This window comes from Nyctibius grandis, chromosome 3 (genome assembly GCF_013368605.1).
Source record: "Nyctibius grandis isolate bNycGra1 chromosome 3, bNycGra1.pri, whole genome shotgun sequence".
In the NCBI taxonomy this organism is placed as follows: Eukaryota; Metazoa; Chordata; class Aves; order Nyctibiiformes; family Nyctibiidae; genus Nyctibius; species Nyctibius grandis.
In genome coordinates, this window is record NC_090660.1 from 68183749 (window position 1) to 68202022 (window position 18274).

Sequence of the window (18274 nt, forward strand, 5' to 3'; positions counted from 1 at the left end):
GGCTGGGAAAGTTTTGTCAGTGGGGTAAAAGATACCGAGGCTTCTAAACACTCCGCATCTTAGAAGGATGAATCATGCTACATGTGCACCTTCTTAAACCACTTGTGACTCAGTTGACTAAAGGAACAAACCAGCACCAAAATGCAGACAGAACTGAATTCCCATTTAGTTGAAGGCCAAAAATTCAGTGATAAAAAAAAAAATTGCATCATGATTTTTTTTGCTTTAAACATGTTCTATAGATCTATCTTATTTACATATTTGACACTGGGCAGTACTCAACTATGGTAATGTTCTCGAAGAACAAGGCACATTTTTTGATAAGTAATTTCAAAAAGTCAGTACATCAACTAGCAAATTCAACAATCAGGTAAGAATGCAACTTGACAAAATGACATTCTGTTTTCCAGAGATCAGTTGTCTTAGATTTATTTCATCAGAGGTGTGATACAATTACAAGCCCATGCATTTCATAAAAATCTGAACTTAAAATTGTTATGGAACAGAATTTTAAATAAAGCATATACAGAAGTTTCTGTGTATTCAAGTGGAATGGTTAGTCTGGAGGAATATTATTTGCAACATCTGTGCAGAAGTATTGACATTTTCATGTGATCATTTCTTTATCTCATTTCCCCCTCTACTCCACACCTTCTGAAGAAAAATCACAGTTCAATAAATCTACAGATTATGTCCTAGACATCAGCTCATAGTTGAATCCAGAAGTTCACTTTCCATTGGCTACACATTTATAGTACAACTTTTTATACTGTTATTTAAAAAATAAAATAAGTTAGACTACATTTTTAAAATTTAGCCAGTACAACTATTTTGAAAAATGTCATTTATCCATTTAATATGCTGGTAAAATTAATATCTGTCTACTTAAATTCTTTTTTATAGTTACAAAGTAATTATTCTAATTCCTGAATGTTGTTGAATATTAATGTCTCTTGTAGAAAATTTAGGTATTTCTACGTAATGAAACTGATGGAGGAATCAGAGAGAAGCTGCAACAGATTAACATGAAATAAATACTATAGATAGTATTTAAAAGGCACACAAATACTTCAAACACATACAGTTTCAAATCTTTATTGTTTTAAAATTCTACATGTCTTTTACAATTACAATAATTTGTTACTTAAATGACTCTTGTATGGTTAATGTACAATGAGTTTTTTCCTGAAACTCAACCATGAAATACAATTTCATCAATATGATTTTTCTAAATAGATTAATACAAGATTTCTGTTTTGTTGAGAAGAACAAGTGCTTCACTTTGAACAAACAGCACAGGTGTCTTCCCTTCAGAATCTGTGTGATCAATCCATCGAAAGTGCTTTTGAAGATTGCAGATCTAACTGTGACTGATTTTCAAAATCAGTCTATCAAACGACAAGGGGTTTTTTTTAACATTAAAGAGCATTTTCATGTAATGGAACAAGTTGCAGTAGTTATTTTTATTCATCTACTGAGGCAAACTCATGTTGAAGAAAAATTATATGATTATCTGCATGCAATGAACACTCCTCTTTAAATAGTTGATGAATTTTACACATATAAAGAATCTGTTAAAGAGTGCAAGTACTTTGATAATGATTTCACAAAAGGACATATGCTGGTAATAATGGTAACTAACATTTAACATCTAAATACAAGCTAATGTATATTTAACAGGCAATTAACATGGCTAACAAACCATGTTTCATGTGGTTGCCCTTTGAGAAAATGAACTCATTTGGTCCACACTCCTAAAGTTATCTGGGTAAAAAAATTGAAACACTTAGGGCCAGAGTTTTTGATGAAATTCTCGTTTCTAAAATGTGACCTGTTAAAAAGTAAAAGCAGTACATCAATGACGTATCTTGTCACATGACCTCAGTATAAAAAGATGGCCTGGTATTTGGAGCGATGAATGAGCACTGAAGGACAAGTCAAAAAAGAACGGAGATAGAATGAACTAAAATTTTGTTGTGTTATACTTTCTTGTTCCATGGTACTGCTTTCACTCTGTAGAATTTTGTACCCAAAGGAACTTTAAATCTGTTTTGTGCCTACAACAAAAAAAAAAAATCAAATTACATTAGAAATGTGGGATTATTCCTCTGATTTTTATATTTTTAAGCAGAAACTGATTCCCACCCCTCAGCATTTATGAGACCCTTTGGAGCCTGGCAAGGTTCTGAGCAGTATGGACACAACTACCCAACCTACTACTCACTTTTTTTTCCTAGTTCCCCTTCTGTTGCTATTCACTGACAAAAACAGCGCAAGAACAGCAAAATCTAGGACAATTTTAATCTCCCTTATTATGCAGAGAGTACTTTTTACAATTGGTACAAACATAAATCTGATTTTTTTCTCTATTAATTTTATCAGATGATTTTCCATTATTATTTCCTTACCTTTTTTGCCTGGCAATATTCCTTTTCCATCACTTTTCCTAGCACCCAAGGTCTCCTAGATGCACCTGAAGCTGAAGATACAATATATTTATTATTTTAGGTAATCAACTACAGGTAACAGGATATTACATTCAATATGGTTAAAGATTATTTGCTAAAATGATTTCATTGAAAGCAGAAATTCCTCAAAAACCTGTTTTTAATAAATAAACAAAAATTAAACAGTTAGATAGCAAGACAGGTCACTGGCATTTTCAAACAAAAACTCTGATTTTTCAGTTTAAATTTCATTTTAAAAGTTAACATTAGAGGAGACAAAGGCAAATCAAAACTGAAATTCATTTAATGATTCAAAATTATTCTCGTCAACCAAGCCTGACCTTTCGGTCTGATTTAAAGTGAGAATTTCTTGAACTATTCCAAAGGATAGAAAGTCTTCTGTACTCAGCTATTATTATTGCCCTTACTGAAACATTCGATTATTTTTCTGTATTAGTGATGGAAATTAGTTACTCATAAATAGTGATTTTAAAGCTCTACAAGTCTGCTAGTTTTGGTTGCCGTCTTCCGAGAGTACCTGATACTGTTCAGTAAGGATAAAAGTGAAAAAGCTCAATAATAAACTGACAGATCAAAAGAGAAACAGTGGGCATAAATAAATTTACACCTTGTACCCATTTCTGTAACAGTAAAGAAATGCATATTTGTCTCATATTCCAATAAATTGTATCCCTTTTACTTGCTTTGCTCTTTTCTATCACTAATCACAGCATGAAGAAAACATCAAAACAGACGGAAGGAACAGCTCACATACGCTCTGCATAATACTAAAATCAATGCTTTTATAGCATGACTATTTATGAGATCTTGTATCCAGTGACTAGAACATGAGTCACTCAAGAACCAGAGTTTTAAATTTCCATCTTACCCTTCAAGATTAATCTGGCTATTGATAATGGAGCACATTCTGTTCTCCACACTCCTACAAATCAGTGCAAAGTATTCATATCTGGCCTGAATGCTCTACAACTAATATTTAATTACAAAAAAAATTAAGTCTTTTTGAATTTGCTTGGCTGATAAGATTTTATTGATTTAACAGAGAGAGTGAAAAGAAGCAGGGTTTTCTTCCTTACATTTGCAGTTGAAAACTTCCATATCCCAAATATAAGGGACAACACAGACTATGCAGTCCTCAACCAATTTCAGTGTTGTCACAGCATTCTAAGCCCTCTTAATGTAGGCAGAGACAACCTACGATAGCCTAGACCCCTGACACTTAATACTGTAGGTGGATCTATACAGAATATTATTAACTTGATATGTACTTTTTGATACAAAAGGTCAGATTTAGATGGCAGCCTTTAAAACAATAATTTGCAGTACCTAGCTCCACACCAATTTTAATCTATTACAAATAGTACTAGTGTCTGGGTTTAATTTTCCCCACTTCCCTGATGCAGAAATATAATCAACTTATGGTTTCCTGAAGTACTGAGCTAGAGACAAATGTCTTCCAAAAGCAAATGGTAAGTCTTGGTGTTTATGTGCAGTTTTGTCAAATTTGAGATTAACTCTGGTTAGCAAGTGGTAAGGAATGGAACAAGCTGAGTCCATTTCAAGCAGACAGGTCAGTGAATTGTGCACTCAGAGTAATATACAAACTGACATGGCTTTTACCTTATATATGTAAACCAACAGTAAGAAAGTCAATTTCACATAGTTATGTACACACTACTAATACCATACTTCAGAATTTATTACATCTGTAAGTAAGATAGGAGTTCTTCCCGTATGTTTCGCAGAACACGCATGGCACAGATCCTTCAGCAGTCTCAGAATTCAGTTAGAGCTTGGTGGTCTTCTGGAGACTACACAATTGTTTAAGAGCTATCACCTTTCATCATAACTGAAATCTACAATGACCCTGCTCATTGAAAATAAGTTGACAGCTTCTGACATGCAATAGTGTAGGAACTTTTACTGATAAATTAGAATTAATACAAAATTTCCTTTTGATGAATGTTCTTAGACATTTCTGCAAAGTTGGGAGCATGGTGGGTTTGCAAAAAATACTACATGTGATAGTTTAAACACGTCTACATGAATGTATTTCATGTAGCACACAGTTGAGTGCAAAGCATTGTTATTTTTCTTCATTTAAAAAAGATTAATACTTCAATTTAGCTAAGCTTACATAGCTGACCAAAACCAGCCAACAAATAACCTGAAGATTAAGGGAGGAAAAAAGCAACTGTGCCATCAACCTGAACATAAGTAAAACATACAGAAACTGTTCTCTGAAAACTTATGAGTCCTGCTAAACACCATTTTATTGGGTAGAAAAATTTTATCAGCAAGAACATTGCTTTCAAATCCCCACATAATGTGGTCTACATTTTGTTATTTCAGACATGTATTTGGGTTCATAAATTCCAGTCACTTTGCAGAAGATCAGCTACAGAGAACACAAATTTTATCCAAATACAATCTTCAAACAACATAATAAAATCAGGTATTAAAAAATAAGAATAGAGCATGCAGTTTTGACAGAAATGTTACCTTGTGTTTTGTATTTACTTTCCTCATCAAAAAAACCCATTGAAAACATAAATCCACACAAAAATAGGCCTGAGACCTACACAAGTATACATTACTATTCATGCTACTGAATAGCTAAGCAGCCTGATGGGAATGTTTTCCTCATAGACATGTTAACATATTCTCTGTGTGTACAAAATTAGCTTTTTCTCTCTCTCTCTCTTTTTTTTTTTTTTTTACAGTTTACTGTGAAGATGCAGATATTTTTCCCTATTTTTCCAAGATATTAACATCTCTGTCAAATTTTTATTTAAAACATTCTGGCTTGAAAAATGCTTAGCATCAAAAAAAGCAAAAGATACAAAGATAGCTGACAAGCTATCTATATTACATGGTTCTCATATTTATCACATATATATTTATAAAATCACTTAGTGTTAGAAAATTAAGAGTGTTGTTTGTAGGAGGAGATAATAACTGGAAGTAATATGACACTTACCACACTCACCTGGTTTTAGATCCAGTGCAGCAAGAGATTCTGAGTGCAAGAAATACAAGGTTGGACTAACAGTAAACAATACATAGTTGTCATGCCTTTCATCCAAGATAATGAGAACCAAATCGCCAACCTGAAAACTGGAGAGGAAAAAAAATTAAGGTACTTAACGAAACAAAGCATAGAAGCTTAAAACTACATTAATTACACTACAAGTTTTACCCAAGTATTGCACAGACTGAGACTTAGCTGAACAGCAGCACAGATTTTTCTACTTGTTATGCTAACCTCACATACATTTTATTTTTTCTGAACTCAATAAAACGCTCTACCTTTTAAAAAGTGTTTTTGAAATGTTCTTCTACATCCATCAGCTCAAATTTTTTTTTCAAAAGAACTGACAGTTTTGCTTTAAAATATAAACAGAAGTAACTAACAAAATACTAACATTTCAATTTTATATTTTTTTTTATTTACCAATACTTATGGTAATGATCACTGTACCAGTCTTTACAAACACTCTTTTGATGTTTTAAACGGAAGTCAATTTGAACACAGAAAAATACAGCAAAGCATTTATGTAGCTATTCAAACTTAAAATTTTAAGCACATGGGACAAAGAAAGGATGAAGTGTTCATCTTTGATCGAAGGGTTAAAAGTAAAAGAAAAACCATGGGAAGTTTATCATAGAATGGATTTATCATAAAATGGTTTCGGTTGGAAGGGACCTTAAAGATCATCTAGTTCCAACGCCCCTACCACAGGCAGGGACACCTTTCCACTAGACTAGGTTGCTCAAAGCCTCGTCCAGTCTGGCCTTAAACACTGCCAGGGAAGGGGCATCCACAACTTCTCCGGGCAACCTGTTCCAGTGTCTCACCATCCTCACAGTAAAGAATTTCTTCCTAATACCTAATCTAAATCTACCCTCTTTCAGTTTACATAAAAAGTTTCAAAAAAATCTGTTTCTTCCTGACACCAGGATAACATAAGAAGCCATCAAGTTCTCATGCCAAGTTACAGTAACAGAATTCAGAGAACATTTTCTGTCTCCAGCTTCTGATTCACAGTGCAAATGTGTTGGAAGTAAATTTACCCATTAATGAAGTCTAAAATAGCCACAAATTAAGCATTAGACCATGAGAGGGCTCTAAGAATAAATATTACTACTACTATGGGGATGGGGGAGGAAGTGGTAAAGAAAGGGGAAAATTCTTCTCTGTAAAAGGAGACTGCAGATACATAGTCAGAGATAAATAGGTAAATCTAGAGAGAAATTTAGTTCATCTTCTTTAAAGTTCACTTTCACATTAAATAGACAATACTCCAAGCTTTTGTGCCTGGACTTACTATGATGACAGAATATACAGACTTAGGCAAAGTAATCTCTATTGGACAGATGAATTCTTCTTTCACAACATTTTCCTCACCAAAGACTACCAAGAGATTTGCAGAATATTCAGATGCTCACAGAAAAAGCTGATTCTGCACATACTGATCTTGTTACAATAAAAATGCAATTTGGTGTACTTGAGAAAACATTAAGGAATAATCTGTGTTGGTGTTCTTTTCAAAAAGATTTTTTAATATTACTCAATGAATATCAGACTGATAAATTACTTAAGAACAGTTGTCTGTAGCTTTCGTATTTTGCAAAAATTAATACTTCTTTTTCCAGCAACAATTCTAGATGCAGCTGCTAACAGATTGATAATAACTAACAAAACATTTGAGTTTATTTCATTCTGTCAAGGTAAGCAAAAAATTTTGAAGACTTCATGAAGGTAAAACTTCTCTTGAAATATAAGAGCACTACACTCATTCAAGGTGAACAGGATTCCTTCTACTTTTTCTTAGCAGATAAAGAAAAAGTAATCTAAAAGAAAACTCTGGGAGAATTCTAGAAATCCCATGAGGTATTATCCTTATGAACAGTGTAAAGAAAGGCACAGAATTCAAGAAAGCCACCAACATACAGAATTCAGAAAGGCTTTTTTTTGTTTAAAAAAGGGTCTATAAAATTTGATTTATGCCCAATTGTGATAGTTCAATAACTGACAGCTAAACTATAGAGAGAACCCATATATCTTTTCACCACAGAGCAAGAACAGAAGAATGGTGACATTCTTTACATACTTATTATTGAAGGCATATACATCTGTTTATATTAAAATTAACAAGTACTTACTCTCTAATTGCTATTTTTTCAGAATGTCTTGAGGATACTGATGACATGCTCTGGGACATCTATTAAAAAAGAGAGAAGCTATAAAGTATTGGCAAGCTATGATGAAATGTACAGTGCAGGTAACAATATTGTTAAGATAAATAATTTACTATTGATTTCAAACAGTGTCTATTCTTGGAGATCTTATATTCACTCAAGAAAACGGCATACCTTTCTGTCATCCTGTTCTGTAGCAAGTTTGTTTGTTTGTGTTTTTGTTGGTCTGGTTTTTTGTTTTGTTTTGTGTCCTGGTTTGGCCTAAACCAGGCCGATTTTCCTTTCAGTGATTTTTACTTTCAGCTAAGTCTCCTCTAAGTAACTGCACTTTCGGAAACTAACTGCATGTTTGCAGACAGTGTCTGCTTCCAGGACTGATAACGCTCGAAGTTTGTAGTTATCGCTGAGGTACCGGTAGGGATGTTGTGCAGTAAGGCTCTTGCTGTACTTATTCTTAGAGAAACCAAGGTCACTGCTGAATTCCTCACTGCTTACAAGTGAAGAGCCGAAGGGGGGTCGCAGCTGCAGCGGGGAGCAGACAGGGCAGGTGACCCAAAATTGACCAACGAGGGTATTCCATCCCATACACGTCATTCTCGGTATAAAGGGAGGGGATCACGAGGGTCTCGCTCTTTTTTCTGCTATGGCCGGTGTCCAAGGAGGACTCCGTCTGTTTTCCTGCTGCCCCCGATCCCGATCCGTGCATCCCTGAATCCAGCTCTCGACCGTCGCTAGGCCCAGCCTGGGCCTTCCCGGAGCCTGCCCTGCAGTGCCAGGGGTGACGTGGCTGACTTCAGGGGAGCTCAATCTTGGTTTTGTATATATATTTGTATATATTTGTATATATTTGATTATTTCTATTTTTATTATTATACTCTTTTTCATTATTATAGTTTATTAAAACTGTTTTAATTTTCCAACCCAGAAGTCTCTCTCCCTTTTCCCTTTCCCTCTGGGGGGAGGGGGGGGGATAACAGAGAGCATCTACCGCAGGTTTAATAGCCAGCCCAGCTTTAAACCGTGACATTTTGTTAAATAGGTACTTCTGATTATGAAATTTCTTACATGACTGACTTCCCCCTTATTATTTAAAACTGAGAAGTGCTTTCCAGATCAGTGCCAGTGAAGATTTGTTCTAAGCATGCACAAGACCTACTAACACAGAAGCCACTGATGTTCTAAAAACAGCTGATGATAAAACACTGGAGGTTAAACATTTTATTGCAGTTAAAGTCTGGATGTTGAGCTCTATATGATCTCTCAGTAAGGACTGTTGCATAATCTAAAGTTTACTTCAATAGACAGAGCAGCACTTCCTGGAGTAAAACTGGAGTCAAATTTACTAAGACCAAATAAAGACTCAATTATGTAAGGTTTTGAACATAATTCTTATATCCTATATGCATGATATTTGCCTTCAAATCTATTTAAATTAATATTAGCACATGAACCAACTTCAACAGGATAAACTAGATCTAAAAATAAGTGTACATACACTTTACAGTAACTGTGATAATAAGAAATTAAAATGGGTAATGCTACTTTATATCTACAAAGGGGTACATAGCCCACATACAGACAAGTAGACAGAGAAGCTGATCTGATGTAAAAGTATACACTTCATTACCCTTTGGTAACTTCCTTACAGAAGACAATTCATAATTGCCCTGTAGTAACTGACTAGAGGTCTTGCAGTTTTTCCATAGGTTCCTACTTCCTGGGCCATTTATACATGCTATTAAAATCTAGATTACTCATACTTCCAAGTTTAGCACATGATTTTTCACCTGTAATTCAAATATTGTTACCTACAGCATATTTCCTATTGTCAGTTTTCCCCTCCACTTCCCAAGAAACAGTATCAGCCTGCCTTTATATGAGCCTGGAGCCTATTCACAGCTCATTTTCTTCATTTCTTCAAAGAATGAGTCCAAATTTAATACAATACAACACAAAAAGCTCTCAACTTCTGATAACACTTTCAGTAGTTTTCTTTATGGGGTCCAACTTCAGATAATTTTTTTTTTACAAACTACATTTCTTTGACTTACTCACACTGTACTTTTCTGTCTTGAAAAAGTTGCAGCTAATATGAAAGTTGTCAAATGCATATAATTTGCTTAGATTTTTCGCCATAGTGTTTGAGAGTTCTCTTCAGATGTTAAGAAGAAAGATTTTCTTACTGTTTTTTAAAACTGGAATAAATGTTAAATTAAAATGCAGACTAGCTTCATTTCTGTATTTTTCATTAATTTCTAACTTCAAGAAAAACAGAACAAATTAGAATGTTAAGAATATTTCAATTAAAACTCAGTAAAGAATCTTTTATGAGCAGAGTTCTAATAGACTTTACACAGAAAAAAAGGTTTCCTTTCTTAATAATTTATATAAAATAACAAAAATCCTGTAATAACATTCCTGGTATTAAAAGAAGCTCCTTTTTATTTTTTGTTACTTGCATAGGTAACCCACAAGTTTTGCTGCTAAAGCCAGTGACCTGAAAGGATTTTCTTTTAGTGTACAGAACCCCTTCTGTGTTCCTTACCTGAAGTAGTTCAATAGAAATAAATATTGATATTTAAATGTTGATGTATATTTCAGTTTTAGAAGTGTATTGGGAAGGAGCAGGGGGAGAAAGAAGGATGAAGAGACAAGAAATAAAAATCACTGATTTCATCTATGAAATAACCAAAATTATAAGAAAGTGAAAAGAGATTATGTCCCTATGCCCATTTAGAAACCAGTTTTGAATTGCTTTAGACACCAATGAGCTGCCAATTTCTCCTACATGGCTTGGTATTAACCATAACAACAAAAAGAATTTTGTATTTGTATTGTACAACACAGTGTTTTCTTCAATTTCATTTTACTCTGAGTTTACGAGAGATCAAGAGTTTAATTCAGGAAATCTACAGAGGTTTAGAAGACTGCCCAGTGTGTTTTGAGTTTTATTGTAAAAACTACACTGAAATACATTTTGCGCACTTCACTGACATTCTGAATAAAAAAAATCCTTTTATAAAATATGCTTTTAGATGTCTTGCAATCCTTTCTTATGCCCTGCACTAGCAGGGTTATTATGTACAGGTTTTAATGCAGAATGGAAAGTGTTTGAAAAAAATTGCAATTTCATACCTGAATATGTAGCAAGAGTAAATTATATACCAAATTTCAATCCTATCACAGACAGAAAAATGGCAGCTCCTACTGGAGAAACTTAAACACTTTTGCTGTGAAATTTAACTTGTAACTATACAGATATCAGTTCCTACCAAACTCCTAGGTATCACCTGTCACTTAAAGAAAGCAAGATCTCCACAGCCAGTCCAACCAAAAAACTACCAAAGGACATGTCTGTTTCCCATACACACAGAATTTTTTTTAATACTTCAGTTTGAGACCTGCTAGTAAGGATAAACTGTAGATAAATAAAAGGAGAAGGATTCACAGCACAGGAATCAAGGGAACTCTGTCACTATATTCTTTTTCCTTCCACAGGCATTGGCTATTATTTGAGTGTTTAAGACAATGGCTGTTTGTATTTCCAGTTGCTCAGCAGAATTAAAGTTTCACACCTTAAAAAAATGACAGGTGCAGCTTTCCAAAAAACAATCTCTAAGTTACTGCTAACACTCCTAGCTATGCGTAATGTGCAGGCATTCTTACATTCTTGTAGAGTAGCTTTCACTCTACTGTTGTTGAAAAACTGAGCCATGGCGCCACTGAAATTAACTCCCCCTACCCCAAGCCTGGATGCTCTGTGTTCTTTAGGAAAAAGTCTCTTTCTCGCTAGTCCTGTGAATCTTTTCCGTAAGAAGACTGCGAAGTTGAGGTACCTCTGAAAAGGTTATCAGGTTTATTTGCCACTTGCTTTAACACTTTGAATGTTTTTGAAGTTAATAAAACCACATTTTTGGATTTTAACAAACTTAACATTTGTAAGCTTTTCTTATTTTTTTTATGAGACTTAAAACATGCATTCCATAAATACTTACCAATCTTTGATTTAATCTCTTATTTTCCTCTTCTTTCAACTGCAAAGTCTGAAAGAAAATCTTATCTGATTAACTAATACACCTTATATGGTATAAACATTTTTTAAGAAGTTTTGATATGACCAGAACCAGACTACTTACACAATATATATATTTACTACAGCTTTCAGTTTTAAAACAATATCAAAACATCTTTTAAACAAAGACATGTAAAAAAATTGGAAGGCTAGCAATCACCATAGTGCTACAAAACCCACTGCTAAACTATGCTTATCTCCATACTCATCCTTCTCCTTAAGTTAGAAAAATATTTCACTGATACAACAGCAAAAAAAATGTAATAGGTTACTATTTTATAGCTTCTACCCATGACAAATCCTTTGTAAGCAGATGACAGAATAAAGAATGTAAGTGCTCCTAGTCAGAAACATCCAGCCACTTGCATCATACAGTGCCACAATCCATTAACAGAAAATATTTATGTTCTCTAACTGATCACAGATTTTAGTCTAAGTTATCCTAGAAAGCTGAAAGCTAGACACCTTTTTTTTTTTTTTTTCAAGGACAACTTTGAAAAGGCAAGAAAAAGGCAACTGGAGTGGAAGTTAGATACGACTGGATAGTTAAAAATTACTAGAATCTGAAAGGTTCCAGTGTAACTACTAAGGGTTAATCTAGCCTTTTACCAAGAAAAAAAGCTTTTATTTCATCAAAAAGGTTCAATTACTCAGTGTACATTGACAGCTATGCTGAAAATAAAAGTTGTAACAGAAATGAAAATTTAAGGTATGTATTTGGGAGAAGTGCAGAGCAGAGGTGAGGTATAAACTTACAATTCTAGCCTGTAGGAGCATGACAATTACTTCAGAAAATTGTAATTTTAAGCACATTCATAACAAGTGTTGCTTCACTTTTTACCAAAGCAATACTGTCAAGATTATAATGCACCCCAGGCAGAATTAAAACAATCTAAGTTAATAGCAGCCCAATAGGAGAAACTACCCATTTCCAAGAGAAACAGGTAAATCAATCTTAACTCCTGTCCAGCTGCTTTGGATGCCTTAATTTGAAAAAGTAATCTAACCCTTTTTTTTTTGCTACAGAAATTCCCTAGATCAATGACCTGTCACTCCTAAGAAGAAATATTACACCTGACACATTCATACTGAAGCCTACATAAACAGAACAAACAAACTTTAAGCTAGGTCAAGCATAACATATTAATACTTACATTGAATTACTTCAACGAATTATACTGATCTGAAATGAGCAGAATGAAAAACTATTCCCTGGAATGATATTTATAAGCCTTGCAGATACTATATTGCATCAGAGTATAAAACTGACCACAGCACATACATACATATTTATTTATAAGTCCTTAGTTGTAATGCTTAACCTCATAAACAATCTACTCACTCTTTCTAACAACATTATCCGCTGTTTTTCTTCAGACATATGGACATTCTCACTAAAAGAGAAAGAAGAAAACAGATAGGTTAAAAATGAATTTTTTTCATGATCAAAAATTATCTTTCCCACCCCTACACCTTCACTCAGTGATGAGTGCCATGTATTTGCTAGCACAGAGGGAACAGCACAGAAAGATACCTGAAGAATCAGCATTGATATTTCTGACAAGTTGGGGGGGATTTTTTTTTTTTTTTTTCCCCGCTTTAAACCCGAGGAGCTTCTTTGTTGCAACAAGCCAGTGAATTTTCAGTGACTGATTATATAAAGTTACATGAGGCAATTTCTGTATATTTTGCATTATTTTCAAAACATCAGGATGAAAGATAAGCTCCAAATGCTTTGGCAGTTAACCCTTGATATTACAGTTCAGCTCTACAATGTTGTATTTTCCTAATCTTTGTAGTTTAAAGGCTCAGTGCCCTGGGACTCTTTGGTAGAGAGACACTAATATGAACTTGCTAATTGTATCCCTTTATCTGCGAGATAAACTGAGCACTGGGGCATGATAAGATAATGCTAACATCCTAATCAGAAATTTCCTAAGAGCACAGACAGTAATTCCTAATACAATTAAAATATATTTTTAAAGGCAGGTTAATAGGCAAGAAACAAAATATTGAGTTCAAACTGATTTGGTTGAGAAAAGAAAAAGGACAAGATTTTGGACGTATAATCTATTCATTCAATCTGACAAAACATGCTATAAATCCAAGCAAAATGTCAAACAGAACTAACAGATTATAATTAAACCATGCTAATCATTACTTCATTTCAGTTAAAAGGCTGTTTAGCTCTCATGTAATAAGAAGTCAACAGAAACCTGTAATAATTTCTGCCTACTTATTACCTGACTTTCAGAACATTGAGCCAAAATTTTTTGTTCCCAAGCTTATCTTTTCAAGTTTCTTTTTTTTTTTTTTTTGGTAAACCTGCCTTGAGAGTTCAGGACTAGAATGATTACTGTAAGAAATAGTTCTCCTTCTAAAGACAGGGTATTTCAGTGTTTTATTGATTATCAGTGCAAGTTTAGTTTGGTAAGCAACAACTGTTTTCATCCTTGCTTCCACAAAGTTATTTAGTGCACTGGGTATATTATTCTGGGTTAGGCAGCATCAGTTGAGATAGGCAATGATTAAAGTGAATGTAGGAATATCTAGTAACTCTGCTTTTGCTTCTCTGGCAAAACCTCATTCCACTTCTGTGTTTTCCAGTCAGATTCATTACTTCTGTGAAAGGTAAGCTGAAGTCTGAGACTGTTCAAAAAGCTAGTGGCACAAAAGTGAGAAAATGCATAGGTTGCAATTCCTTAATGATCTTCCACGAAGATTCTAGGTAAAGGGGTAGCAACCAGGAGCTTCTAGTCAGTTATTCTGCTTTCCTTTCAACAACAGTAAAAATGTGGAAACTGCAACAAGCGAGTGATTCAAAGATGCAGCCAGTTTATTCAGGTAAGTGTTCTTAATGAGCAAAAAAAAAATCTTTAATCATATTAGGGGTATAATGAAATTAATTTGTGATTCTAAGATAAGGTTTTTTCCATGCAAATGAACAGAACATTACACTGTACAGTTCTGAAGTGTAAGTCAGACAGGTATTTCAAGAAGTCTCAGAAATAAGAGAGAAATTATGAGATCCATCCTCCCAAAATATCTCATTGTACTGAGGTAACTAGAACAAAGAAGGCTTGCTGTTTATTCAGGGTATCATGACACAGCCTGCGACTATTTATCAGCTTCACAAATGAGAAAGTCTATGGGAGGATTAGAAGAGAGGGAATCTGACAATGCAATCATAACTGATGTAATAAAAGTCTATTAAAAAACTATTGCAGGTGTAAAAGCATAAAAGAAAACATTCCATGTGACTGCTAATATTTAGAAGTGCCTTACAGTTCAAATCCAAATTTCCTTAGACTTGGTAGGAAAGGATCTTAAAATGAGTATTCCTAGTATAAGAGAATTAAAGAAATGCAATCTTCCACCACAAGGAGGTAGAAAGTGTTAGCATGAAGAACGGTTCTCATGAATTAGTAAAAAATACTAAATGTTGACTATTTCAGTTTTCTTAGGCTGCTACAGCGGAAACATACTCATACTGTATATTTTTTAATTTTTCTATTTTTCCTCAGTTTCTACATGGAGTTAAAAAAACACAACTGGAATGCCCGGGACAAAACTTCTTCACCATTTTTTCCTGAATTCTCTCTCAGTAATCTATTCTGAATGGATTCTCACACTGCACTAAGCATGATAATAGCTGAGTATCTTGTAGTAATACGTCCTATTTTAATGCACACATATCATATGCTATTCATTTTGTCTTATTCTAGTCAGAAAATACATGTAACAGAATGTGCTCATTTCAGTACAGAATTTTTAAGCCTAACATTCTACATTTGTTAAGAGAAATTTATGAAAATTGTTAAGAAAATTGAAAAAAAAATAGGATTTTTGCACGCATCATCATAATCTGTTGTCTTGGAGCATCAGACAGTCTTTACTATTAAGAAAAGTCTTTACAAAATTACTTTAGGTACATTTAAAGTAAGAATTGAGGCTCTGAACTTGATGTACATTTTCATGGAAGTCACTATTAAAAAAAAACCCAGAAAATACACCTGCAGTAGGCTGGATTCCTGACAACAACCAACAGGAGAACTTTTTAACAGTCAGAATTATTTAAATTCAGAAGACTTCATAGTCATGTACCAAGATCAGATCACAGCCTACTAGCTTTACATGTAGACTCTTAACTTACTAGGCAAGTCGTTATATGCCAAAGTGAACTGCTATTGTAGGGCACCCAAAATACAGAATATAGCGAAGCTGATGACTGCAAAAAACCTCTGTATGTTCCCTTTCATCTCTATAATCACCCCAATATTTCAAGCCCCACTTCAGACACCTACTTGCAAACTAGCCCCTGCCTAATTAAACCTCCATACAAAAAGGGTGATAAACAGATGTGTGCGATATCAACATAGTGTTATTTGAATCTATTGTACATCCAGATTATCAACCAGATCCAAAGACAAACGAACCAATCTTATGTACTCCAAACTAAACTTTTCACTTAAGTTGCTTGCCCTAGTTGTTTTCCTCAAGTAAGGGTTTAAATTATTGCATTTTTTCCCAGTCCCACCATGGCCTTCTAGTAAGTCAGCAGTACATCACAGCTGACAGTACTGATGATTCAGAGGTTATACAAAGAGATGCTGAATACCCATCCTTCTCTCCAGTAATACAAAACATCAATCCATCAAGGCCACTTAATCAGCCTGAGTCCCATCACTTGTTTGGAATCCCGAGGATTCAGCCTAATTTCTACCAAGCATACCTATCACCCCTTCCTCTTTATCAAGGAATGTCATTACACTATCTTACAGCAGACATGACATGAACAAGCATAAAGTTTGATTGTTTTTAAATGGCAGCCAGCCACTGGTCAAAAGATATGCCAATAACACACAGCCACCCAGCTCATTCACTATTACAATTGCTCTTCTCCTGTTTGACTTATATTTCACACACTTAGGTCAATTTTTTCATCTCATGATTGCGGGGCCAAGTTTCACCTTTAAGTTGCATACTCCTAAGGCACCAAAAACATACATTTCTGATGATTGTGACACCACAATTGTATGTGTACATTTAAAAGGATATTTTTAGCAAGAACGTCAAAGGCAGAAGGAGTGTTAAACACGCTCATTTGTACTTCACAACATCCAAAGCACACATTTAAAGAACGAGAGCATGTTTTGTGTATTTCTACTACAATGCCCCATACTTACTGCACAGCCATCATACTGGTTTCCATCGTGGAGTCCACTCTCCCTTCAGCTGCAATGTCAGAAACCAATCTGTCTGTGTCAGTGGGAATATCAGCTGCGCAGGCTCCACAAGGTTCTGAACCTGCTGCTGAGTAGGTTGATGGAGAAAAATTACTAGTTCTCAGTTTATTAACTTCTTCTTCAAGCTTTTTCTTCTCTTCAAGTAAGCGAGCTCGATCTTCAGAAAGTGTTTCAATCAAATCTATGACACAAGTAAACAAAAATTCTTTTAATAACAGCAGCATTAAGGATCAGCTGTAGGGAATGGAATTGTCCTATTAGAAAAGACGAATACTTTTTCAGAACTTTGCTTACCCTTATCCTTTTCTTGCTGTTGTGTAAGCATTTTTAACTTGTCACTAAGATCATTAATTATGCTTTCTTTTTTCATTTTCTCTCTTGCCAGAACAGTGTTAAAGTTGGTCTGAAAACAGAAAGTAGTATTACTGAAATAAGAAATATAAATGTAATGCAAAATGCATCACTAGAACAAAAAAAGATATAATGCATTTCAGTTTCCTAAATTGTAATTAAACAAGGAATTAAACTTGTTTACATATTACTTTGGTGAAGAGATAACAAGTCTGTACATTTTGTTTTGAGGTTTCTCTGTAATAATTTTTTTTAATTTTATTTTATTTTTCTCCCTCTGATTCCCCCAAGCCCAATATACACATGTAGAGTAATTACAAAGAAATCATCATTAAAAATAATAATTTGTATGTTGATGGTTTTTTTAAACATAATGCTTTATATTCCAGTTAATGTACAACAGTTGCACGGTTTGTGTTAAAAACAGTTACTTTAAGGATTAAAATGGTTATTAAGACAAAGATGCACTGCATCAAGATATGTTAAATGTAATAAAAAAGAAAAATATCATTATTAATAAACTAGAATAATATACTAGAATCTGAATTAAAAATACATTTCAAGCTATGCATTAATTCCTCAGTGAACAATTAATTAATGAAGAAGTCATACAAGAATCCTGGCTAATAGCATGAATAACTGAACATAAGAGGCTAGCATATCCTTTCGTATCAGTCTGACAAATCTTTCTGCTTCTTCAATCCTTCTACTAACCATTATGCCCTCACCCTTTCTACTCTTATGGTTGTGCTGAAGAGACAGACAAAAACCACCAACAGCCATCTATTAAAAGGATATTTTAAATTACAGTTTCACTTTTTTGGTGAATTTCAAGATTGTCTTGACCTACGCCTATTAACTCTCAGTCTTAAAAAGCAAGCTATTTGGCAGGCTACACACCTTACGTAGTTTTGTTATGCAGACATATACCAAAG

The 18274-nt window shown here is 34.1% G+C and overlaps 1 protein-coding gene across 3 annotated transcripts in view; it reads right to left on the reverse strand.

Annotated features, from left to right (window-relative positions):
* Positions 1–397: 397 nt before the first annotated feature.
* Positions 398–18274, reverse strand: part of RB1CC1 (RB1 inducible coiled-coil 1) — an 84203-nt gene continuing 66326 nt past the window's right edge. For 2 of the 3 annotated variants that reach the window (XM_068396566.1, XM_068396567.1), the window contains 8 exons: positions 17283–17391; positions 16929–17169; positions 13085–13136; positions 11666–11713; positions 7635–7693; positions 5449–5585; positions 2409–2479; positions 398–2057 (listed from right to left, as the gene is read on the reverse strand). In XM_068396566.1, coding sequence (XP_068252667.1) covers positions 1980–2057; positions 2409–2479; positions 5449–5585; positions 7635–7693; positions 11666–11713; positions 13085–13136; positions 16929–17169; positions 17283–17391 — 795 coding nt within the window. In that variant the 3' untranslated portion in view covers positions 398–1979. The remainder of the gene's footprint in view (positions 2058–2408; positions 2480–5448; positions 5586–7634; positions 7694–11665; positions 11714–13084; positions 13137–16928; positions 17170–17282; positions 17392–18274) is intronic. The other variant, XM_068396568.1, reaches the window with a different exon arrangement.